A 24,460-nucleotide genomic window follows, 5' to 3' on the forward strand; every position below is an offset into this window, starting at 1 on the left:
CAAGAGTAGTGTGAAGGATTTTTTTCTTTTTTCACAACCTGAGGTACTTAGACTTACCAGGGCCCACAGTTGACAGAGGGTAAGCTGGTATTGAGCTTTTCATGGGAGTTGGAGCCCTCTAACCTCAGAGAGGGCACTCGCTGGTACGAGGCATCACTGCCAAGGGCTGGAAACAAAGACAGAAGAAGCAACCATTAAAACAATAAACTTATCTCAACAAGTACAAGGACAGAGCTGCTTCATGAAGAACAGTGTTCAAAATTTACATTCTGAAATCTGCTTTGTTGTCATTATGAAATTCACGTGTAACTGAGCTTGCTGAGGAAATGTAATGCAACATTTCTGTCAGTACTTGGCAAACAGCTTTTTGGCCTTTGATGTGTGCACAGGATGCAGCATACCTGTGGGACTGGCCGGAGGCGTGGAGCACAGCCGGCTGAAGAGGGTAGGTGAGTGACTCCTTCTTAGCAGAGGACTCAACCCTGCGACTGCCAGAGCCTGGAGGGAGACGACGACAGAGCGGTGTAAGAGAGGAGCAGGAAGAGGGAGAGTTATATCTGCTGAATACAGCATGTCTGCACGCTCACATTATGTATTTACAACTTGTTTATGTGCACCCAAGTGTGTTTTTCCCATCGTGTACCTGATGATGTACAAGGTGCAGCGGTACAGCAGTCTTCTGGGAGACGTCTGGCCTTGACTGTCTCCTGAGACACTCCAGATGGAAGGACGATCTTCGCCCTGACACACACAACAAATATGCAAACAGCATGTAAAACCAAATACAATACAGAAAAACAAGCATTGTATTCTTGTAGCTGTACCGATACTTTTGAATATGTTTTAGGAAAGATGTTTTTCTCCTCACCCAGAGTTGTGGGGCAGAGGAAGACTCTCCTAGGAGACTGCCACCCTCCTCCTCCTCTTCTGTCGTCTACCTCCTCTCCTTCCTCCATGGGAGTCAACTGCTTACATGTTTCATCATGATACACCAGCCTGGTGAGCACGCAAAGAAGAGTGCATTAAAGACACGACCCGAAAAGAGATTGAACATTTTCAGGGTGTGTGTATGTTTGAACAGTACATGTCGGAGGAGAGCGAGTGGTCGTCCTCGTGGTACTCCCTGTCGTCGCCGTAGCTCTCGTCATATGTCTCTTCTGTCGACCCCTCGCCTCTTCGGATGATTGGCAGACGGCTGTCGCTTGAGTCCGAGCTACCAGCAAACAAACACACATCCAAAACAAACAAACAGAATGAACAACACACAGACCACAGATGAAGAACAAAAGAACAAGTAGACAAAATAGGCAGACGGATGTGAACATAAACACACAGAAACAAAAAGGAAGCAGTTAATTAGCAAAACACTCAGAGAGAAGCTAAGGAGGAAAGACTGAGAAACCCACAGAGGCAGGTAGGAGAATGAAAGAGAAGAAGGAAATGCTGGAGGGAAAGGAGGAGAAGAAGCAGGTAGGAACTATTTTGTTAAAGCAAAAAACGATAAAAAGCATCAAAAGGCAACAACTGGAATATGAGAAACGGATAGTGTAACTAAGGTGCAGACATCTTTAAAAAAAACAAAGATTAGAACAGACAAGATAATGGCTTGTAACAGTTAATACTTGGAGACCAGTACTTTAGTGTCAGACTTCTGGGAAATTAAACTTTTTATGCTGGTCTCATCATTTAAAATGAAGGCCAATAAAGCCCTGGAATCAGATGCTGTCTTTTCTACTCATCTCCTAAGAAGAGGACACAATGCCCATGTTAATCCTTTAAAACCTGAGTAAATTAGTTTGATTATTTTCAAAACATGGGAGGAAGGCAATGAGCAACTTAATAAGAAATACCAAAGAATGAGTAAGAAATTTGTAAAAAGTACAAGTGGATTACCTGAAAATTAGCAACAAAGTACATTCCCCACAAGGGAGTGACCTTAAAAAACTGCTTAAAAATTACAATAATTTTGAAAATTACTTTTTAATATTTTTGAATTTTTATAAGTAGAGCTTTCTGGAGATTTTAACTAGATTTTTTTCGAAGTTATTTTACAAATCTACTTATTTCCTGAAAGGTATGGAACATTTCTTGCCAAGTTGCTCTTTGCGTTATTCCCCATGTTTTTGAAAGAAATCAAACCATTTGTTAGAGGCTAAAAGGTTTTAATACTTGTGAGAGGCATCTGAATGCAGCACAATAACAGTAATGTCGATCCAGGTTTCAAAGGGTTAACCTGCAAAAAATTCTGTTCGCAGAAAGTCTTTGACTGAAATCTTGTGGGGTTTTTTTTTTGGCTAGACAAGTTTATACTCTGCATATAATCTGTATTAAGATGTATTCTTTGTATTCTAAAGATGTCTTGTCACCCTATCTGTCCACATCTGTTTCATACTCCAGACTTAAGCTTAAAGGAAACATCCTGACATTTGAAGCTTAATCTTTTCTACTTCACCAGACAGTTTGCTGAAGCGCTGCAACAAATCCGCTACCCAAAACCATCTGTTAATGCTCATGTTTCAAATTAAAACCAAGAGTCATACATAACAACACAGCCTGCAGTTAGCAGCCCCCATTATTTTTAATGCTAAACACTCACAAATACAAATAACTTTGTTTTTTCAAGCACCAGAGCATATCTCCTAAAAAAACTGTCTGGTGAAGAAAAACTAGATCAGATTTCTAAATGTTAAGATGACCCTTTAATCCATGGCTATTTAAGCTGCTCCACAGCAAACTCTGGGTTAGAACAGCATTTGATTAAAACCTGACTAAGACTCTTCTCAATGAGTCTGATCGAACTCACTTTGCTTGGCAGTGAGGAGGTTACCTCATCGCTAAATCAAGCAAATCCAAAGAGATTCAGAGTGCATCGGAAAGCTTACACTTGGCTTTGTAATAGACCACTTAATTCTAGATCACCTACTGTCTCTACACAGAAAAAGTGAATGTTGTAACTCCACATACTAATTAACAATGACCAAACTGTTCTGCACTGAGGATCTTAGTCTTCAGACAGCCCCATTTACTCCTCGGCGGCTGACCTTCTAGGATCGCAACATTTTCAACAAAAACAGAAGTAAGTGACGAGCGAGAGGGCTGCAGCCACAAATCAAGCTGTAACCACTCAGGGTAATATGCACCCTAAAGTACGCCCACTAAAAGTGCTTGTTTTTGCCGCTGACAGGCTCAGATTGCTTTAAAAGGTGTCTGATGGGATTATCAAAAGGATCAATACGGAGATAGATTTTTTTTGTTAAAGAGTAAATCCTTTTTGTTTAACCAAATAAAAAAAAAAAAACTAAAAAGGCCCCACAATTGCTATCACCAAACCCAGAAGATGCCAAATAAACATGAATTCCAGCATGTATAGAGAGCATATTTTCACATGTAACTGGGAGAATTAAGGAAGAAGAGCTGGTGATTGTTTAAACAGTGAAAAGACAAACCAAGAGAGTTTTATTTTGTTTTTTGCGACTTTGTATGAAGTGTGTTTCACAATGATAAAATTAGTGCTTCTTTATGTGTAGTCTGGTGGGTTTGGTGATAGTGGTTCCAGAGCATTTTCTGGTTTAACAAAAAGGATCTTAGTCTTGGACAAAAAGATTACCTGTTGGGATCCTTTCCATAATGTGGTCAGACACTTGTAACAACAACCTGTGCTGGTCAGTGGCAAAAACAAGCATTTTAGTGACCATAAATTGACAGTGTGAAAATGCCCCAAGTGTTTACACTGCAGCCTGTTTTGCAGCTGCCTCTCATTCAATACTGGACCAATTTTGCTGTTCTTTTTCCCATTAATCACGTAGACACAACATGGGAAAAGAAAGTCCTGCTTGAAAAATACTAAAGGTACTCTTTAATAACTTTACCACTCTAATGGGATTCCCTAAAATAAGGCTAAACGGATTAGTGTTGTCCTGAGGGTGGCTATAGAGGTCATTCACATCAAATAAATATGTTGAGAACATGAAATATCCTTTTAACTGTATGATTATATAATTTTTTATGTAAAACTAAGAAAAGTATATTGTGTCTTAAAATGAAAAATAAAATGTTCACCCTCTGGGGAACTTATCAGTGTACATCATGGTGATGTGTCTTGTAAGACATCAGATTCTGATATTTTTTTCATACAATTTTGGTGCTGAATGCGAAGGGGATCACCAAAATTATCAGGAACCATCCTCTGAGCCCAGTTCTTCAAAACTGATCTGGTCAGTTTTCAGATATCGGATTGGATCAAATCTTGAAAATGTGTTGTTCAAAAGAAAAGAAAAAAAGATTTGGAAATTAGATTAGATTAGATCGTATAATTCAATCTTGGATTTGATCTGGATCAAATCTTCAGTTTGTGCTGTTCAAAACTTTTTCGTAGGATTGAGATACCTTTGATCCAAAAAAAAAAAAAAAAAATCACGATATTTCTGATCCCAGCAGAAGGCTGGATTCAGGGTGGGTTTCAAAATGTAATAAAACTTTTAAACTGGGAAATACAATGATGTAGTGTATATATACATTCATATGTATTTTGCACTTGATTTGTTTGAGTGTTACGGTGATAAAGCAGACAAAATAGACTATATTATACCTGTTAAGCCTTTCAGTACAGTAAAGAAAAAAAAGGATTTTGTCCCCAATTAGCGAACAATATCAAACAAAGTTTATGTCATTTATAACTTTACATTATTTACAATAACACAATAAAAAGTAGTTTCTAACATTTGCAGTTGTTCAAAATATCTAGAATGTGTTTTGTTGATCAGATGAGGGGTCAGAAACAGAAACTGAAAACGGAAGGGAATTTTTCTATTACTTTTTTGTATATTTTTCTGTCATTTTTAAATAAAAGACGGCTATTCTACCATGTTCTTCACATCGCTAGTAGCCTACATTTTGAGATGGATCCCCTTTCAGAGCGTTGGTAATCTAGATTTGGTAATCTTGGATAGCAAAACATTTGATTCCAAATCCGGATCATTTTGATCCAGATCGATTTTTTGAACAACTGGTGCCTTGGGGACTGTGGAGATCCAGAGCAAAGTTCATTTCACAAAGAGCAGACCACAAGACAAAGAGCAGACATTGTGTCTAACCCAGACCCGCAAAAACAGCAGAGAACAGCAGCAATAAGAGCCTCTGATAGGAAACGTTTGGCTGCGTTGCACCAAACAGTCTATCTGTGGCTTTGGTAGCAGATTATATGGTAGCAGCACAGAGCCTGGCTTCCACTAGAGCAACTAAAGCATTATGTGCATAGCAACGAGTCTTACTATAGCACTCTGCCATTTTTATGTAGCAATATCAAACCTTTTCTGCATGTAGTTAGGGGATTAAAACCACACGCACACGCACACGCACACACACACACACACACACACACACACACACACACACACACACTTTCCCTCTCTGTCCCCTGGCAACATACCGCATGAGGGTGTCATAAAAACACGTCCTGCTTGCCACCAGAGACAAAAGACAGGGAGAGAGAAGAGGAAGGAAAAAGACAGTGAAGGAAATAGAAAAAAACATTTATGTCCGAATTATTCTGTTACTGGTGAGCTAAATATCTGTGAGGACGGTCAGGAAATGAAAAAGACAGACTAGTAATTCTTGCTTCAATTGAAGAGCACATTAAAAAGACTCAAAAACACCATTTCAATAAAAGAAAAATATGTTAAATCAGGGCTCCCACACATGAACAATTTTTTTAAAAAGTTCAATGACTTTTCCAGGAGCCATAATATAATTTTTGTCTCTCTTCAAACATAATTTCAGCTGATGGCATACATTGATTGAGAGAAAAAACGTGAGGAGAAAATGGTGAAACGTACAGGATGATAAACCAGGGTTCCTACGGCTTAAGGCAAGTTAGATTTAATACTTTTTCAGACTTTTTTTATGCCACTTGGAATCACTTTTAATACCAATTTTACAATAACCAAAACTGAAGAAGAAAACATAAACTACTTTTTTTTTCTTTTTTCTTTTTACTTAAGTTTAAGGACAATTTTGCCATTTCTGGTCCAGCAAAACATCTGGTTAGAAATGGGAAATACTTTTCTGTTTCACAATCTGAGTGGGATTTCACTGCCTTTATTCCCGAGAGTTTAACAAGAGGGATTTGGTAAATAATTTCTTTTAAAATAGATGTTACTGATTATTTTGAGATTCTACAACGCAATGTCAGAAAAAAACGATTCATAAAATCCCACCTCCCTTGTCTGAGACTTTTGAAAGTTTGAGTTAAGTCATTCAATACCAATTAAGATTAGATTAATGACTTTTTAAGGATCTTTTTAAGGATTTTAGAGCTACATAATGTGAACAGCTACAGAAAATAAATTTGGTGTTATGTCACATTATGTGGAGGGTCATCCACAGAGGACTACTGTTACAATATCATTACACTAAACAAAATGTAATGACTTTTCTAAAGTTTTTGGTGATTTTTCCTAATTTCATGACTTTTCTTGGCCTGGAAAACATGACCGTGAAATTCCATGACTTTTCCAGGTTTTCCATGACCACGGGAGCCCGTTAAACCCTTGATAAGAAGCAGATGTAACCAGCTGTCCGATCTGCACTCACCTCTTTGGAGGGAAGCACCATGCAGATCTTGGCAGCAGGATGGGGGTGAGCGGCTGCCCTGTGTGCCCGTCCACAGTGCTGATGGACGGGCTGGGGAATCGACTGATGCCCTGGGTCGCCACCCCGACCATGCCGGTGTTGTTCGCATTGTTGATGTTGGCGTTGGAGCCCGATGAAGAGTAAGAGGAAGGGGTGAAAGTGGTCGAGTCCATGAGCTTCTCGTGGGATGGACTCTCGCCTTCACAAGGGGAGCCCTTCTGGCTGATGTGCAAGGGACGCTGGGTAGTGAAGGACTGTGGGAAAGAACCGCGGCCATCGCTTTGGTTGTAGTAGTTGACGTGGTTGCTGAACAACCCACCCGTACGCTGAGGGGTGAAAGAGAAGGGAGAGAGAGAGAGAGTAAAGGAGAGATGACAAAGAAGACGAGAATTGTGGAAAAATACGAAATTAAAATGTTTACGTCAAAATATCTTAATATCTTACTTCACTCAAACACTCAGTAGAAGTCCTGAGGTCACATTCACTGCTAGCGGCAACAAAACTTTATTCAGCCAAGATGCAAATGCAAAGCAAAGGCCTTGTGTCATAAACCAACAAGAGGGTGTATTTGCGATGTATTCTTCTTAGAGGTGGATACATTTCAGACTAGAAACGATTGCAGGACTGATGCCAGCGATATTTAGGTTGTTCTGACTGACTTTAGATCATATTTAATGTAGATTCAATTTAATTTAGATCAATATTTAATGACAAACGGATCTTTTCTCATGATATTATTACTACTGATGTTAAGCAATAATTTCGGCTTGTGAGCAGCTCCCTGGCTTGAGGGCACTTCATGTTGCTTCAGCTTTCTATCTGGAACGGTGTTCTCACCCAGGTGTGCTCTAAGGTACCGAAATTTGGAACAGACTGATTTAACATTAATCTGTAAACAGTCACACAATGTAATTTGGTCGGTACCCTTAACAAGTTCCACACCCAATCAAATAAGAAATTTATTTTTAACAGATGAAAATTTTGATATGGCAGCATAACAATGATAAGACTGAATGAATATGGAATTAAACCTAAACAATTTGGTCTGTTTTTTTTCCAAAAACACTGGGAGAAGGTAACTTGCATCTTAACAACACATGGCCCAAAAAATGAAAAATAGACAACAAACAGCAACAAAAAAAAAAGTGAAAAACAAAAACAAACATGAAAATGACCTAGAAAAATCGGTGAAATCTAATAAAAAAGTGTTTATTTTATATATATATATATTTTTTTTTTTTCTGTGACATAATTTAGGTATAAAGGTATTATAATATTAAGTTAAGTTTTCAGAAAGCTTTCCCCTATTTTATTTTCTAATAATTCTACCCTCTTTTTTCAAACTAATTTTCTTGTCACCTTTTACTTATTTCTTGCAATTTTTGGGACATTTCTTGCCCAGTTGGTTATTGCCTTTTTTCCCATTTTCAAAAGAAATAAAAGCAATCTGTTACGGTTTCAAAGGGTTAAATAGCTTGTGAAAGGCATCTGAATGCAGCACAAGGTAACTGATGTTGGTCCAGGTTTCAAGAGGTTAAATCTTGGTCTACAATCTTTCAAACTTAAATTCCGTTGCTCAAAAATATTTAAAACCACCCATTTTCAGTCCATCTGTTTCATGTCCTGCATGTAAAAGTATCAAAGTACAGCAGGAAACAAAACAAAAGTGCATGAATGTAGCAATGACACTGACAATGGATGCTGATAATAAGCATAACTCACCTTTGAGCGAAGAAATGTTTGTGTGTGTGTGTGTTTTTAAAGTTGCAGTGCTCCACTGTTTAAGTAAATGTTTATGACTTCATACTTTTTGTTCAATAAAAACATATGTTCTTATTTTGCAGTTTGCAGCCACTAGATGCGTTTCTAAAATGCATGTGATCAGCTATTAAAAACTTGTCATTTCAGAATCTGATTTATTGTTTGGTTATTTATTGCCAAGCTATATGGTGGAGAATGAGGCTTTTTAAAAAATGTTTTTGGAACTTCTGAGCACATGCAAGCATGTGTGTGTATGTGCATGGAGCAGTAATATGGCTTCAAGCTGGACGCTGATCATCTCTCTCGCTCTCTCTTTCTCGCTCTCTCTCTGGAGAGTGAGTGAGGGTGTGTGTATCCGACCTTTACCCTGAAGATATCGTCCTCGGACGCAGCCGACACTGGCTCCTTTAGGCCTTTATCCAGCTCCTCCTCCACAGTCAGGTCTCCAGAGATGGCCCTCCGAATCTCTGGACCGATGTCATGCAACGTCCGCAGGCCCGCCTACACACAGACCAAATAACCAGAAGTGTTGCACTTGTCACAGAATAACACAGTGACTATAGTGTAAATTTTGTGATCAAATCCCTGAAATAAGGCATCTATATTCACACAAATACATGTATGTTTTCTTCCTACAGTAAAAAAGAACATATTCTATATTCTGACTATATTCTGTACACTACACCCCCCTCACATTTCTTTTATCTTTTCAGGATCCATCAAGTAACAACTTGAAAAATCGACTGTTTTCTGAATTTCCTGACAGCGCAATAAGTATATACAGATACAAAACTTTTGTGTGCTGGTGTACCTGCAGAGAGAGGGCAGTTTTTGGGGCCACCTTGGCCACCAGCCCTTGTTCTTTCCTCTTCTTAAACTTGCGGAAATATTCCTGGATGAGGAAGGTAGCATAGAACTTGCCGACTGTCACCTCGTCATCTGCAAGAAATAAAAAAAAAAACAAAAACACAGTTACATTAGGTCAACCCTTTGCAACCTGGATCGACATCAGTTTTCTTGTGCTGCATTCAGATGCCTTTCACAAGCTATTTAACCCTTTGAAACCGGCGCAAAGTCGTTTGATTTCTTTTGAAGACGTGGGGGAAAAGGCAATGAGCAACTTGGCAAAAAATTTCCCATAAATTGCAAAAAAAAATGTTAAAGAGTGACAAAAAATTGACCTGAAAATGAGCTTAGAAAAAAAGGGGAAAACTAAAAAAAATAGGGAAAAATGTATAAATGCATAAAAATACAGAAAAATTTATATTTTTTTCCCCCTCAATTTTTTCAGGTAATTTTCTTGTTTGTTTTTTGTTTTTACTTTTCTTTCTTTGTGTATTTTCTGGTAATTTTATTGTACTTTTTTTTGTTAATTTCTTGCTAATTTTTGGGATATGTCCTGTTAAGTTTCTCATTGCCTTTTCCCCATGTTTTTACAAGATATGAAGTCAATCTGCTCAAGTTTCAAAGGATTAATGCTTAGATTAATACCTGCAATATTTTTCATAAAATTAGCTGTAAGTGATGCTGCTGAGGTTTTTGGTCAAAGTAATAACAGAAAATTAAATCACAGCATGTAGTATAATAATTATTGTGTGTTTGCCTCTTATACATGTGTGTTTATTTCTAGAGTTAAATTCCAGAGTATGAAATTGTGTTGCAGAGTATATACACCTCCAGCAGGGGGCACTACTTGATCCAAGAGCTTCATGCTGGTTCTCTTCCAGATCTTCTTCACTATTGCCCTCAGCTCCTCATTGGCCTGCTCCAGGTTACCTGCACACGCACGCACGCACACACACACACACGCACGCACGCACACACACACACACACACACACACACACACACACACACACAGTATAAATAATGTAAGATAAGTGAAAACAGATGACATGTTTTTTTTTTTTTTTTAAACCAGCCGCTGGTAACAAGCTGAGTCATAGGGAACACAATTAGCTGTATAGTGGCTGTTTCAACTTAACAGTTTCTAGGCCACTTAGTGTGCATGATGTCTCGGTTTTGACTCGAGTTCCAGCTCCATTGTTTAAGATCCAAATACTCACATGAGCCACGAAAAAACTTTGAAGTTTATTTTGGAATGTAGAAAAATACAGCAGGCAAAGTTCAACCATAATCGCATCATGTCTGGTCCACTACCGACTTGTTCTATTCCTCACATAAAACAGTAAAATAAAGCATGTTTTACACAATAAAGCACGGTCAAAAACTAATTTCGATCCGCACCTACTCAGACTTCTCATCGTTTCCACGCACAACGTCATCCTATCCTCATTTGTAATGCACACTACACTGCCCTGCGGCACCATAGCTGTAGTACAGAGTTTAGCCTTCAGTCTAACAGAAATATTAGAATAAGTAATGCAAATATAAACATGTCTGCTAATATACGCCATTCAAAATATACAGAAACTGCTTGGTAAACCTAAATAAAATCACATTTTTAAAACACATTTTTAGGTATTTTAAGTATAAAATATGTGATTATGTGGCTCTTACAAGCTGGTTTGAGCTGTGCTGAGACTGGCCAGTTTCCACGACTGCAACTTTTCCCTGCAACGTTCTAACATGGGTCCTCTGTGCCAAGATTTGTGTTACATTGTGTTGTTGGGATTAGTGTGAGACGGTGTAAAAATCTAGGTGCTGGAAAGTGATAAAGCAGCATTTGCGCCTCCTGTTTGACTCAAGCTGCTCCAGTATAGCTGCTCAGTCGCCATTAGGTACAACAGGTGCAAGGGTGTGTATGTAACTTCTCTCAGCAAACACTGAGACTTGGAATAATAGCAAGAAATGTAATTCCCATTGTATGCTCCGCATATGCATTTCTGCTGATGTGGAAGCCATTGTGTATGTGTTTATCTTGTTACTGTACACCTGCATTACTGTTTGTTCTTTCATATATCTGTTACCTTCTGTCTTGATCCTGAGTGCGGTTCTGACCAGGGCAAACAGCGTGGCGTTGAACATCACCGTTCCATCGCTGTTTAGAGGCATGTTCATCGACACTAGACGCTACATGGGAGAGAACAGTGTTTGATCTTGCAACATTTTAAAATGAAACAGGTACGTTTCCCCTGCAAACCGTCAGCTGCCAGCATCTATTGGCAGCTGATGTTTTGTTGAAAATGAGCAGACAGTGGTTTGACACCGTGGTCACTATTAATTTTCCTCTAGAGAGACGTCAGTGTCTAAATATCTAAAATATTTTCCCTGTACGGTCTGCTGTCAGCGTGCCATTTGAGTCACTGTGAAAGGTGTTATGAGCTGTCAATATGTCATCACACTGATATCACAAAGACAAATTTCTGTATATTTGTCACACCTGGCACATAGAGTGGTTTTAAATCTGTCCCAAAATAGCAGCAGAAGGAATTCCAAATACGTGAAAGTGTGATCAAATATTCTGCACATTTCTTGCAGCCTTCACTCTATGTTCGGGCATTTGTGCGTGTTGAGCTTTGCGTTTACCTTGCAGGCCACTCTGTGTGGACAGAGCTTCCCAAAGCCGAGGGGAGGCTGGATTCTCCGCAGCAGAGTGACCACATCAAGGTGCTTTATCCTCCCCCTGAAACAGCACAGACGTCACATTATAGTGACTGTGTACACAACCTCTGCAGATCAATGATGAATTATTTAGATGACGTATGTTGGTAATTTCTATGTAAACGTACTTAGCTTCTGGGTCATATTCAGCCCAGATCCTCTTAAATTCGTCGAGATGATGCGGCCCCAGGATCGACCAATCACGTGTCAGGTAGTCAAAGTTGTCCATGATGACTGCCACAAACAAGTTGATGATCTGTGGAGAATAAAGAAGTAGTCAAAAAACTACACAAACATTTTGATTCTCTTCAAGAACCCCTTGATAAAGAATAGATTGGAACCTATAAATGTTGCATTACAGCAGAGAGATGTTTTGTTTTGTTTCTTTTGGTTGGTTCATTATTTATTCATTATTATTGTTATATCTCATCTTTTTTTCTTTCTTTATTCCTCTCTCTTTCTTCTTTAGTTTCAGTGATTAATACAATTATTGGATGAAGATATGCTGTTTTCCCTCTTTTACCAGAATGTATTTTTTAGGCTGTAATCCTATGGATGGGTCAGCAATCTGGTTGGGAGGGAACTTAAGTCAAGAGAGCATGACACTGAAACAAACTTGTTAGGCTGATTTGTGTTGTTGTTCACTGATGCACAGTAAATACGCTTTAATATTTAAACATTGGGTTGTGTTTTTAATATGCTAACTGGCTAACTAGCACCGTAATAGTTTTCCAGTTTCCCTTTTTGAATGACGATTAAAGACTACCACCGTCTGCTGGTATGAGGAGTTACTGTACTAGCGTAGATTAACACTGGACTGGAAGCAGGAGGAAACAGCTGTCCTGGTTCTCTCTGAAAGGAACAAGCTCAGCTGACTAGCACCACGATTTCAGGAAGTCATTGTGCCCAGATAAGAAATACTCTGCCAAATTAAATTGTTTTATGTCCAGTCTTTGTGCTCAGTTAACCATCTGCTGGTTGTTGCTTTATATTTACAAACAGTATCAAGATCTATGAACTATTTGTTAAGGCTTTAAGAACATTTCATTTTCTGGAAATGTAAGTTTCCTGCCCTAGCTGTTATTGATTAAGTGTGATTACTGCAATCTTATCAAATGCTGTTTTTCAATCTGTTTATAAGAGGAAGATTAAAAATCAAAACATCTCTTTCTGTCCCTTCACTCACCAGAAAGGCACAGAGCATGTAGAAGCTGACAAAGTAAATGATGGCAAACTGGCTGCCGCAGTCCTCGGTGCCTGCGTGGTTCTCGTTGGTCGATCCTTTCTCACATGGCCGATAGGACTTGCACGCCAGCATGATCTCCTGCCACGCCTCACCTGTTGCACATCTGATAGAGAGACATGCATGCGCACACCCACACAAATACGCACACACGTTGACGCGGATATGCATGCAAAGATACGCACATATACGGATACATTAGAGGTACGCATACATGCATAGATATGTGCATGTGTGCACCCATGCACAAGCATTGAGTCACATGTACATTTACGCATTGGAACACACATACAGACGCATGGATGTGTGCATGTATGCATACGGGCATACAAGCATATAGAAACACACACACACACACACACGGGCACATAGATACAAAGACAGAAAGGCAGACACATAAACACAAACACAGAAACATATGCACATGTGTTAGTGTGAATACTGTAAAGAGGAACATCATGATTATACTTTGATACACTGAATTTACAGAGCAACAGCAAAGAAATGTAATATTTGCTTTGTAGCACCATAAATTGAGACCGTGTCCAAACTCCTGTCTTCCATTCTGAATACTTCAGTACTATCAAGTTTTCTACAGTTGCTGTTTTGGCCAGGTGACTATTTTTGGTGGACTTTTGCTATTAGTCATCTAGCATTAGGCTACACAGCAGTATGAAGTATCCATGTATCCTATATCTCTGAATGGAAGCCCATTGCTATGATATATTCCATGAAGGGGTCAAGCACACAGAATATGAACAAATAGAAAATACGTTTTATTGTGATTTTAATGGCAAAATGCTTACAAAAATTATAGAATGACTGCCAAACTATACGAGCATGTTATGGAAATTATCCCTACAGAAATATACCATTTATTCAAGAGTAAGATAAGAGTAAAGGCCTCAAAATCACTTATGCCACCAGTCTCCATTTAAATAAGCATTGATTTTTAGCATGTATAGAACCAACATATATGTTTTTAATTTTACAGGGTAAATTAAAGGTACAGGATTAATAGGATTTAGAGGCATTGAGCGGTGAGGATTGCAGCTTCAAGCCACCTGAAACCTGTGCCAAGCGTTAACTCCCAGTTAAAAAGCATTTAGAGTTCATTGTTCAGGGGGTTATAATCAGCAGCCAAATTATCTGCAGGACCAGGTGAGTAAAAGAAATAAGAATAATGTTTTTACTATGTTAGTCATCGCAGAGGGCCTACGGTGGCCGACACGAAAACAGAAATGGCTATATCTAGAACTGCTGTTTGGTTTGTCCGTTAAGTGCCACAGTAGAAATATGGCAGTGCAACATGACGGACTTCGTGAAGGAGAGCCCGCTTCCTATGTAGACAAAAACAGCTCATTCTAAAGTAACAAAAACACAACAATTCAAATTTTTTAAAGATTATTATACACTAAAGAAAACCTACTTATTATATTCTGTTCAATTTCTACCAATATATCTCCTTAAATCTTATATATGGACCTTCAGGGGTTTATTTGAACCAAACCAGAGCTGACGATAGTTGGAACAATGAAAATAGGAACCAAGATGTTTTGTTTTTTTTCCTGTTGACTTAATGTAATGTAGTATGTTTTATAATAATAAAATTACTGTTCATTTAAATGCAGTCTGGTGACTGTTACAATAGAAGATGTGAAGAAGATGCATATCCAATCTATCCATTCAGTTTCTGTGTTTGTTTTGTCCCCTGCATGGAATCTTACCATCAGGACAGAGAGGTTTCTGAGACTGGATCCAGGCAGTTTTAATGTATTATCAGAGTCCTCTGACAACTGAAAAAGGTGTCGTCCTCAGAAGACCACAATATTTTGTCAAGTTTACAACAATTATCAGCTAACTACTGAGCACACAGGTGTACAGATGGAGTTTGGATCCTGTCACAGCTACATATTTACAACTAGAACTTTTTAACTCATGGTAACAGTAACAGTAACGTGTCATAGTACAAACTGAAAAAAACATTATCCTATAAATTCACATCTTGACATTTACAGATACCCTGGCATTTGATTTACCCGCTGCTGTCATGAAATGACATTATGGGAATTATCGTCTTCCTCACCTGAAGAGCAGCAGCACTGCCTGAGGAAACGTCTGGAAATTGTTGTTCCTGTTGATCTGCGTGTGGTCCTGCAGCGCTATTTTACCAAACATCTGCACAGGAGGGGGAAGGAAGTAGTCACAGCACACAGGATATGATGTCAGCATTGACAGGATGACGTGACTGCTCTCTGGGACAATCAAAAATTAAAATCCCGCCGTCCCTCTCATCATTAGTGATACGAACAATAAGGAGAGACAGGGGGACAGATAGAGAGAGGAAGAGGAGAGACTGGGAACAGCTAGTGGAGGAGAGAAGGACGGCGTGACCGAACAGGAACTCTGATGACAAGACTCCAGGAGGACAGACACAGGATGGAGGCCAGCTGGAGGAGAGAGGGAGAGGGAAGAAAACACACAGGAAGGAGGGAAACAATGTGACAAGACAACAGCTTACCTGCATGCCGATGACAGCGTATATGAAGAATAGCATCACTATAAGCAGAGCTACGTAGGGCAGAGCCTAAAGAGGAGAGAGACACTTTAGTAACAAGTCATCTACAGTATCATCCTGCACTTAGGCTGCAGTCCATTTGCTTTCATTCAATTCTCACACATCCAATTAGTTTAAAACTGATTCAGGAATTAGTATATACTATAAATGATCAGGCGCAATATGTAAAAAAAAGGAATCGCTTCTTTATGAAGTGAAAGTGAACTGATCTGCAGCCCTGTGTGGCACAGCACCAAAAACAATCCAGCACAAATCATCTGACATCGGAGCGAAAAAACCTCAGTAAAACACAAACTGCTCTCTGATGTTAGCCAGGAGACCAGTCCCAACATGTTGTACATGACCCAACCAAAGCCAGAACAAGTGTGTCTTCTAGATTCACACACCTGGGAGACTATGTGGAACTGAGCTCCTGACTAACGTCACCCGTGTGAGTGTGAGGACAGGGCCAAATCATGACGAATTGATGAAAAAGTTAAAGTTTGGTTAGGGGTTAATATGTAATCCACTGCTTAACCTATGTTTTCGTGTCTAAGTGAGAACAACAGTTTTTATGCTGATGCACTCATCTGGATTTGCACTGGTGATGATTTTATTCCTAGCCTTATGACAAAGATTTTGTCAAGTTATTATATTAACTTATTATTGCATGTTAATGATTGTTTGCCTTTGTTGCTTGTTTTTTACAGTACCTTTTAAGGTGTACTTGAGTGCTTTAAAAAGGCCCCCTATAAATATCAATTTTTATTATTATCATTAATATTATTACTGACAATTTATTAAATTGGTTCAGTGTAAAGTGAGACTGTAATTTACGTACACTAAAAGCGCTTCTTTTTGCCACTGACAGAGTCAGATTATTACTGTAAGTGTCTGACAACATTATGGAAATGATCCTATCAAGATAGACCTATTTGTGAAAGAGTAAGATCCTTTCTGTTTAACCAGAAAAAGCCTCAAAATATCTGTTGCTTAACCCACCTGACTCTATAATAAAGATTCATTTTAGTGTGGATAGAGTAAAATATTGAGTCCGAGTGTTGAGTCCGAGTCCGAGTCGTCAGCGGACGAGACGAATCGAGTGTTTACTGATGATATTAATTATGGATCAGAGAGAGAGAGAGAGACTGCTGGAGGAGAAGAAATGGACCAAACAGTTTTTGGAGATCGATGCCAAAGCTGCTCGCTGAGCAGGAGAATCGTTATTATTTTTAAGGTGCTATTGGAAGATAGAATAGATGTTAAGGAGACGTTCTGTTTATTATTATTTTTATTATTATTTCTCTTTTTCTGAGTTTTAGTTCCACTATAAGCTCACAGTGGTTACACTGCAGAGCTCTCTCAACACTGGACCAATTTCAAAAAATGTTGCTCCCATTAGTCACCTAGACACAAAAACGTGGGAAATAGAGTCCGGGCTGAAAAAAAGCAAAGTTACCCTTTAAGAAGTTTTATATCTTAATGAGCACTGCTGGTTTTAAATCTAACGCCACGAGTCTGCTTTTTGCTGTATCAGCAAAGTTTCAGATTTCAACATGAATTGACCTGTCTCATTTAACACAAGAGAGAGAACAGATTGTTTTCCTTTCCTCATAACTCACTATCAAATGATTTCATTTTTTGGTGGAGTGCTTCTTTTAAACTTATCTACCGCTTAACCCGCCTACGGGGAATGGTGGGCTTTCAGGGGTTAGTAGTAGGGTGTTGGGGGGAGAAGGGAGTAGAAGAAGAAGTGGAAGAAGAAGGGGAGAGATGAGTAGGAAAGAGGAGAAAATAGATGGCTTGTTAAGGTTGTCGAGTTCCTGCCTGTTTTCCTAGTTTCATATCCCTAAATCCCTCCCTGCTTCTGCAACAAGACTCCTAAACCTCCTCTCCGTTACCTCACGCCACCCCTCCTCCTTTTCCTCCTTCATCATCTAGACTATATCATGTCCCACCCTTCTGATTTCTTGCAAAAATAGGAGGTGTATACGAGGAGGGAGGAGGCGAGGAAAGGAAAGGTGGCTTGTGAGACTCCACCAGGCTGGATTTACACAAGAACAAAGATATTTTTAGCCCCATGTGACTCAGATTTGAAATTACAACATGATTTGCAGAGTATTACTAAGGTTAAAGATGTACTATACAGGATTTTCCTAAGAAAACAAACAAACAAACAAACAAACAAACAAAAAAAAGTTATCCCTCTCAATCATCACTTAAGATCCACTAGAAGTGTATGGTGGTGCATTTTTCTGCAGAGACTCAGTGCTCTGGCTCTATTAATGTGTTCGGGACATTTATCAGTGCTCAGGTGAGGTAAGGGCTTTATAAAAGGCAGGGTCCTGGTACAAGACCGTAACCAGCGCGCTTCAAAGAGGCACAAAATGCAAATATAGCAAATATAGCAAATATAGCGGATATAGCGGTTATAGTGAGGCAAAACTCCAAACAAATGTGAATTTGGGGTTGGCAAGCGTGTTTACCAACAATAACCAACAATCCTGCAGAGTATACCTTTAAATTCGCCTATTCAGGATTAATTAAGCAGATAATCACGTTGTTAACTGAATTTAGTTAATTAAATTATATTTTAATACCTACATATGAAAAAATTAACTTCAGAAACACTGCAGGGTTCCCACACATTTCCATGGCCAAATTTCAAAACTTTTCCATGACTTTTCAAGGACCAATAATGATTTATTTCTCTTGCCCCACTTGTCCAGCATTTTTCAATCAGGTTCAAACTCAGCTAGTGGGCATACCTGAAGATAGAGACGAATTACAAGAAAAAAAAGAAGAAATATAAATAATGGTGAAAAAAAGAATTAAAAAAAAAAGACTTTTCCAGGTATTCCATGGGAACCCTGTCACTATATTTGGATCACAAAAACTGTTGGAGACACTCTAAAAAGAGAAATGTGATTAGAATAATACAGTGTCATCCAAAAAAACGGTCCAATCTGGGTCACATTAGGGTTAAATCTCCACTTCCCTCCGCCCTTTTAGTCCTGTGTAAACCCAACCCCCTGCTCTAGCATGTTGTGTCCGGTTCTCCCCTCACTTGGAAGGATTTGATGAAGGTCCACAGCAGGGTCCGAATCCCTTCCCCGCGAGACAGCAGCTTCACCAGCCTCATCACGCGGAACAGCCGGAAGAAGGTGATGGAGATCCTGGCGTTCTCTTCAGAGTTCTGCAGTCCCTTTTGGTGGGGTTTGGTGTTTTTTTAGAGAAAAAAACACAGGACGCATGGGGACACATGCAGATAGGTAAGGGAGGGGAAACACGCACACGTACAAACACACACAGGTAAAGATAAAACGTACACACACAGACATATGCAGACGTACAAGTAACATTCATATGCATATTCCCACCCACATATATGTGGATGTAAATATGTATAACACGCACACGCACACACACACACACACACACACACGCACTGAGTTAATAAATGGAAATCTGCGTCCTACAAAATCCCATCAAAATCAACTGACAAAAGAGATCTGGGAGAGAATCGGGCAATCATGCTTAATTTTTCTGGCTTCATGGAAAAAACACATGGCAACAAACCATCTATCGGCTCCCAAAATACACTTGCTTCAACCTCTCCTCAAAATATGTGCGACAGCTACGCAAAAGGAAAACTGTCTTTAAAAGCACCAAAACATCAAAACTAAAAACGACTCCATTAGTCTTTACCAATATTACTGGTGCTTAAATAATGCCACTTTACCTTACCTTAATGCTGTCATAATCACATAATCAAAACACACTCTCCGTTGTCGTTTCTACATCTTATTACAGGTTAATCCAGCCTTGCAATGACATTAATCAACAAACATTTAAATACTTTAGGAGCCCCTGAAATAAATAATCTAACTAATATTAAAGATTTGGCCATTCTGCACTGATATAGACCAAAAGTCCAATAGCTGAGACCAGGCCAGAGAGATTTTCATCGATAGTGGCGAGCTCTTTCATAAATCACTGATAACAATTCACGACAGATACAGTACAAGAATCCTCGCCTGCAGGCAGATCCCTGCTTCAATAAATCATGCAGGCAGTCTAATTGTCTGTCACAGAGCAACTGGCCACCAGGAGGAACAACCCAAAGATGACTTTCAGGTGGATAAAGATATTACTGATACAAAAATCTATATTTTCACAGGAGGATAATCTCTTCATCTTCTCTCTTTGTTTACAATAATCTTCCACAAACAGATTTCACCCCTGCAATCATTTTATTTGCAGAGCCTCTTGCAGTGAGCATGCAATATTTCCCCTCTCAAGGCATTTAAGCCATCCATAATTTGGTATACTTTGGAAAGTTGCAGTTTATTCAAAATATGCCTTCGTGAGTAAAGCTCTGAAGTACAAGCTTGAGAGGCACTGTAGCCTTCTAACTGTCTATTGTCCCAGTACTCATCCACAGGAAATAACTCCATGATGAAATATTCAGCCATCTCGCTGAGTGCTATTCTAATACAGATTTATTTATTCATGCTGCTGCTGCTCATTCTCAGGGACAAAAAGGCGGAAAAACAAAGGCAACATCAGGATTTGTGTAAAGCATGATGCAGTTAATGCGGCAACTAAGGACCCGGTGTATTATTCACAATTATACAGAAAACAGCAGGTGAAGCCTTCATACAGCCTTCATACAGTATACCAAACCATCAGCGACCATAACAGCAGTAACAATTATGCAAAAGTTGTGAAAAAAACATCTAACCACAATCTTCAACCAGCAGTATGCATAAAATAAACCTGACCACACAAACTTCTACAATTAAAATGCAACCACAACAGTTCCGCATTTCATCTGCCTTCACTGTTATAATTAAAAAATGAGCCTAAAAACACAACATCGTCCTTTCTGACCTCTAAATCCGTCTCATGCCATTTGTGTTTTTCCAAGAGGCCATCAATTCTTTATGCTAATCCCACAGAGAAAACACAGTGTGCTCCTGAAAAGAACTCGCCGTTCTCCACACATCTAACTGCAGTTTGGGATAACACATATCACATGTTACTTTTCAACATAACACATGTTATTAGTTGTCCTCAAAGACATAACTTTTTTCCATTAAATTTACACAGAAACAAAGATTGGAATTGTATTATTCTGTAACTCTGTACAGTTTGGCCACTTCCTAAAGGCAGATGTCACATTTTTCTGGTGTTGACAAGTAACCCAAGACATGAGTTGTCCCAAACTCCACTGACAGATGTGCAGAAAATGACAAATCCTTCTGAGGTGTCAAAATTCTGTACTGCATGTAATACCACAACTAGACCACAGTGGGGACCATTGCACCATTGAGAGAGTGGGGCAGTGAGCGGGAGAGGTACAGTGACAGTAAGTGTAACAGACGGAGAGAGAGAGAGAGAGAGAGAGAGAGAGAGAGAGAGAGAGAGAGAGAGAGAGAGAGAGAGTCTGAATATGAAGAATAGTTTGAATTATTCAGAGACATCCAAACAAATAGACTGAGTCACAGATAGAGAAGACAGATAAGATAAAGAGGTAAATAGATAGATTGTAGGGCAGTGGAGAATAGTGAAAGAATAGAGAGACAGCGTGATAGCGTGACCATGATGGCTTGCACTCAAGACAAAGCGCTGAAGATACAAAACCCATAAGGGCAGGGGGAGCAAGTTGCAAGCCATGGGGGGGGGGAGGTAGGGAGGCAGCGGGCACCATGGCAACGACAATAGCCACTCAAGGAAAGTCACAAGACTCCAGTTATACTCTGCCTGCACAATACAGTGCCCATACAAACATTTAAAAACATTTAAAAGTACAAACGACAGCTATATGACTATAACTCCGGGCATGCTGCCGAAGGGGACAGCGACAGAGGAGAGACGACAGGACGCATGAGAAGCCAAAAGTTCTGGACCATACCATGGCTGGCGCAGCAGGAGGGATGTAAGGATGAAGGGATGGAGGGATGGTGGAGGAGGTAGGGAGGCGGACGAGGTTACCGTCGTAGCGTACCATTGGCCTTACCACAGGGGGGTGAGAGGAGGAAGAGGAGGAGGAGGAGGGCGAAGAGGAGGAGGACGAGGACGAGGAGGAGTCAGCTGGCTTTAAGGAAAGGCAACAAAGATCAGCACCAGAGCAGCGCCTTAGTGTGTGTGTGTGTGTGTGTGTGTGTGTGTCACTGTGTGTCTAAGGTATGTGTGTCTTTTAGTGTTTTTAATGTGAGGATTTTCACGCCAGACCTAAAAATAACTCACCGCATACTGAGTCTCTGATCAGCCCTCACATAGTGAAAAGGTGAAAAAAATAATAATTTCACCTGGGCCAGGAGGGAGGATTCTACAAAACATTTCTGCTTATAGAGACTGAACTCACCCTGTGAGGCTCAGTACGAGAGGATTGAAACATGTAAGAAGTTTAAGGTATTGGGGGCCTCGAGGGCCAAAATAATGAATGATGGGCTGGGGCCGCCACAAAGGGGAGAGGAGCTGATTGGGAATGTGTGTATGTGTAAACTAGACTATGCGACATGATGGGGAATAGAGGGGCGCCTCTGTAGCTATCTGTTTTTTCTTTCTGCCAGCTGAAGCTATAGTGCTCTAACACTGGCTGAAGCTTTGGCTTAAAGGGCTACTTCACCCACAAACCGACCATTTGTAAATGAGCTTGTCACGGCGCGTTTCATCAAAATCATGAAGAAAACTTTGTATCTCTCACATGAACGAAGAATCTGCAAATGGTGAAAATTCTTGATGACTTGAAGTAAAAGAGGACAACATAGTTTTGCTGTTGTTAAACATGGCCCCCATTTACTTCAATTCCCCAACAGTATGTTAGGTTTTTGATGTTTTTGCCATTGAAGCATGCGAGAAAACAAAGTTATCTTCATGAATTCATGGTAACAGCGGCTGAGCAGTTAATATACAAAAGATCATTTTGTGGGTGAAGCATTCCTTTAACTCAGGCTACGTTTACCAAATGCATCTTGGCATTAAAGCACAATGCCTCCTTTGAATACATGTTATTTAAGCCTCTCTCTGACCTGAGAGTAGTCAATATCTACTTTTAGGTCAGAGATGCCTCAGAATACCACAGTAAAAAAAAAAAAAAAGTTAAAAAAGTGTCAGTCAGACAAAGATAATTTTAGATGCTTTTGGAAATCGGAGCCTACAAATATTTAAATAACACTGAGAAGCACAAAGATAACAAACTGTGGGGAGACACCCACTGGTCATCTCTGGTATTACGACAGTTTACACCACTGGGAGTGATAGATTAGTTAATCTATAACTCACTTCGCTTTGGTGTTGGCCCTGTTAAAATACCTAAACACACAATGAAACCTTGAAAGGAATTATAACAGAGCCATATACACATCTTTATGATCACATACATTATGACGTACACAGATTAAAAAGGTCACTACATTTTGTCTTACTTATAAACTTCTATTTGAAGCACATATTCTTTAGGAGGGGATAAATGGCTGAGTAAGAGTGTGTGAGGAGAGGTTATGTGTGTGTTTGTAGATGTCTGATTAGAGCTGAGGCATTACAGAGCGAAGGGAAGAAAAGTTGGAAGGAAGGACAACTTGTAGGAAGGAGAGGAGGGAAGAGTGATGGATACAGGGAAGACAAAGATGAGTGGGAAAGATTGACAGGAAGGAAGGAAGGAAGGACGGAGGGAGGGAAGATGGCAATGATTCACAGTCAGAATTTAAATATGGGAGAATGTGTGTGTTTGTCCGTATGTGTGAATTAAAAAGGGCCAACTAGGTCAATTTAAGTGGAATTTAAATCATAATTTGCTTCAATTTCAACGGGAAATCACCGGAATCAGATTAAAGTCATTCCTGAATATTATCATTTACATTATGAAGTAACACAAAGCCACCTAAAGAGACGTCTGTGGACTTGCACGGGTTGTAATTTTAACCAAATAAACAGTCAGTTTGTAAATAAATACACAGTGGTCCTTTCAGGCTGGACTACAGTGCAGATGTGACTTGCTGTAGTTTCAGCTCATTTTAAATGAACTCAAGCTGTTTTCTCACATTGCACATCACGTTTTCGAGCAAATATTTCATCAGTTCAATCGGTAACATGGGTCTCTTGAGAATATTCTTACCCTTGATTTGAGGTTTACGCCCCTTTTTGTTTATGTTTGACCCACACATGCAACATAAAATAAAATAAAATAAAATAAAATTTATAATGTGCTGGGACTGAAAACACACAGCTGACTACTATTACATGTATACAGCAGATCATTGGTTGACCTCTTCGGGTACATGAAATGCTTTAGAGACCCATGTTGCCCAGCTTGCACTTCAGGTGAGCAAGCGACACCGCAAACCAACGAGAGAAAAGACAGAGAGAGAGACAGAGATAAACATCCATAACAGAAGAGTTTAAGTGAACTGAAAAAGGCTCAGAAGGAGAAGGAGAGAGATGGAGAGAAGGAGAGGAGGCATTCCGAGGAGAGAGAAAGAAAAAGAGAAACAGATGCAGTCCATACTGGCATCGTCTGCAAGACACCGCTCAGAGCAAACCACTACAAGTCTGTTCACACTACTTCTACTCAAAACAAAAAAAACAAAAAAAAGAAACCATATAAGATTTAAGAAGCACCCGCAGGTTGCTGGGGAGAATTAAGAGACCCAGGATTAAGTATTCTGATTCCACAAAAAGTGCAGCTAATCTAAGTCAACA

General features: G+C 39.5%; 1 protein-coding gene across 5 annotated transcripts in view; it reads right to left on the reverse strand.

Moving 5' to 3' along the window:
• Positions 1-24,460, reverse strand: part of cacna1c (calcium voltage-gated channel subunit alpha1 C) — a 279,938-nt gene that overhangs the window by 6,885 nt on the left and 248,593 nt on the right. For 3 of the 5 annotated variants that reach the window (XM_042511013.2, XM_088072786.1, XM_088072785.1), the window contains exons 33-50: positions 21,765-21,854; positions 18,822-18,959; positions 15,719-15,784; positions 15,284-15,375; positions 13,141-13,303; positions 12,083-12,210; positions 11,880-11,976; positions 11,321-11,423; positions 10,066-10,167; positions 9,203-9,330; positions 8,752-8,892; positions 6,592-6,956; positions 5,429-5,455; positions 1,085-1,213; positions 869-996; positions 644-741; positions 402-498; positions 58-166 (exon numbers count right to left, since the gene is read on the reverse strand). In XM_042511013.2, the coding sequence (XP_042366947.2) occupies positions 58-166; positions 402-498; positions 644-741; positions 869-996; positions 1,085-1,213; positions 5,429-5,455; positions 6,592-6,956; positions 8,752-8,892; positions 9,203-9,330; positions 10,066-10,167; positions 11,321-11,423; positions 11,880-11,976; positions 12,083-12,210; positions 13,141-13,303; positions 15,284-15,375; positions 15,719-15,784; positions 18,822-18,959; positions 21,765-21,854 (2,201 nt within the window). The remainder of the gene's footprint in view (positions 1-57; positions 167-401; positions 499-643; positions 742-868; positions 997-1,084; positions 1,214-5,428; positions 5,456-6,591; positions 6,957-8,751; positions 8,893-9,202; positions 9,331-10,065; positions 10,168-11,320; positions 11,424-11,879; positions 11,977-12,082; positions 12,211-13,140; positions 13,304-15,283; positions 15,376-15,718; positions 15,785-18,821; positions 18,960-21,764; positions 21,855-24,460) is intronic. The other 2 variants (XM_088072782.1, XM_088072784.1) reach the window with 2 other exon arrangements.

This window comes from Plectropomus leopardus, chromosome 22 (assembly GCF_026936395.1).
Source record: "Plectropomus leopardus strain MGB_pleo_1.0 chromosome 22, ASM2693639v1, whole genome shotgun sequence".
NCBI lineage: Eukaryota > Metazoa > Chordata > Actinopteri > Perciformes > Serranidae > Plectropomus > Plectropomus leopardus.